The sequence below is a fragment of the Trichechus manatus genome, unplaced genomic scaffold (genome assembly GCF_000243295.1).
Source record: "Trichechus manatus latirostris isolate Lorelei unplaced genomic scaffold, TriManLat1.0 scaffold00010, whole genome shotgun sequence".
Lineage (NCBI taxonomy): Eukaryota > Metazoa > Chordata > Mammalia > Sirenia > Trichechidae > Trichechus > Trichechus manatus.
In genome coordinates, this window is record NW_004443946.1 from 22,928,113 (window position 1) to 22,930,048 (window position 1,936).

The 1,936-nt window shown below is 42.5% G+C and overlaps 1 protein-coding gene across 1 annotated transcript in view; it reads right to left on the reverse strand.

Moving 5' to 3' along the window:
• SYNJ2BP (synaptojanin 2 binding protein) overlaps positions 1 to 882 on the reverse strand; it is a 69,017-nt gene extending 68,135 nt beyond the window's left edge. The window contains exon 1 of the mRNA XM_012560091.2: positions 675 to 882. Within this exon, the coding sequence (XP_012415545.1) occupies positions 675 to 738 (64 nt within the window). The 5' untranslated portion in view covers positions 739 to 882. The remainder of the gene's footprint in view (positions 1 to 674) is intronic.
• Positions 883 to 1,936: the final 1,054 nt, after the last annotated feature.

A 1,936-nucleotide genomic window follows, 5' to 3' on the forward strand; every position in this document is an offset into this window, starting at 1 on the left:
AAAAAAAAAAAAAAAAAAAAAAACCCGCAGTGAATCCAAATCGCTAGAAACGGGGTCTGAGAGTTAGTATTTTTATTTAAAAAACAAACAAAAAGGCAAAACCAAAAAAACCCGGGTAATTCTGAGGGGAATCAGATTTGGGACACGTTATAATAGAAGATCTCTAGGGTCTCTTCCTGTTTAACATTCTAGTTGACACTGTAAATGAATTTCCCAGAAAAGAAGTAAGGAAGGGAGGATCCTAACACCAGAAAAATGACTATGCGTTCCGAGTCCACACTTACCATGCACCCCAGTTTTACTAAGCGGTCCCTCATAGGAACAGCGGTTGATCCGGGATTGGAAAAGGGTGTGGTGTCCACGGTATGTCGGCTATAAAGGAGGTGTGCCTTTTAAAAATGTTTTTCTGCCATCAGTAGCAGAAACATTTCCTGACTAGAAATACATTTGGTAATGCCCCTGAAACATAAGCTAGACGTCTCAGTCCCGTGTCTGGCTATATATAACAATGGAGGTCAATACGTTCCTCCAGCGTGCCCGCAAGAGTTGCAGGAGAAGTCAAGGTTGGGGCCTGCCTGCTCCGAGGCTAAGTGAAACCGACTTGGCAGAAGTGTCTGCGCTGCAATTACACCCGCACGTCCCTTACTACCAGAGAGGAGCCGTTTCGCACATACCTGAGGGTCCTCTGGTAAGACTGATCTCTTCCTCAGTGATCAAATAATCCACTCTTCCGTTCATGTTTTAGTGCTCTCCAGGCTTCCCACCTGGGTCAGCTAGGACTCCGCACATGTGAAGGTGAATCACTCTTGGCTCTGTAGCACGGCACTTTCGGTTTCAGCAGCCTCCAGATAGGAAGAGGACGCCGCGAGCGCTAGGAGCGCTGGGAATTCTGGGAGTCGTGGTTCTCGCAGCCGACATAGTCCGTTATTTCTCCTGTTTCTCAAGTCAAAATGAGAGGTGAGGAGAGAGCCCATTATGATCCTAATTCACTCTTGAAAGCGTGAGAGAGGCACAGTAAAGGTAAGAGGCATTAGTAAATTGATATTGTTGAGGAAAAATTAAAAATAAAATCTCCTGCCAACCCAAGAAGTCCACTCCACAAATGTAGGGGGAAAAATAAATTTATTTTTCACTAAGCATTAAATCAGACCGCGATAGGCATCACAGGCAACCTGCTAATGTGATTGCGAAGATAGAATGAAATCTTACCCTTTTACATAGCCAAGCGGATACAATCCATTACATGCATGTTCTCATGAAAGAGGACTTGACAGCACCGTTTGCTATACATTCTTTAGTAGTTCACACTTGGAGTGGCCATTTGTGCTAGTTAGTTGTCCTTAACCAAAGGAAAAATAAAACTTCTCTATCTGTCCATATGACAATATCATCACTATCAACAATATCAAACAATATCATTAATATTAGACACAAGTAAAATTTTGCTGAAGATCATTCAAAAGCGGTTGCAGCAGTACATTGATAGGGAACTGCCAGAAATTCAAGTCAGATTCAGAAGAGGACGTGAAACTAGGGATATCATTGCTGATGTCAGATGGATCCTGACTGAAAGCAGAGAATACCAGAAAGAAGTTTACCTGTGTTCTATTGACTATGCAAAGGCGTTCGAATGTGTGGAGCATAACAAATTATGGATAACATTGCAAAGTATGGGAATCCCAGAACATTTAATTGTGCTCATGAGGAACCTGTACATAGCTCAAGAGACAGTTGTTCGAACAGAAAAAGGGGATACTGCGTAGTTTAAAGTCAGGAAAGGTGTGTGTCAGGGTTGTATCCTTTCACCATACTTATTCAATCTATGTGCTGAGCAAATAATCCAAGAATCGACTATATGAAGAAGATCAGGGTATCAGGATTGGAGGAAGATTCATTAACAACCTGCAATATGCAGATGACACAACCTTGCTTGTGG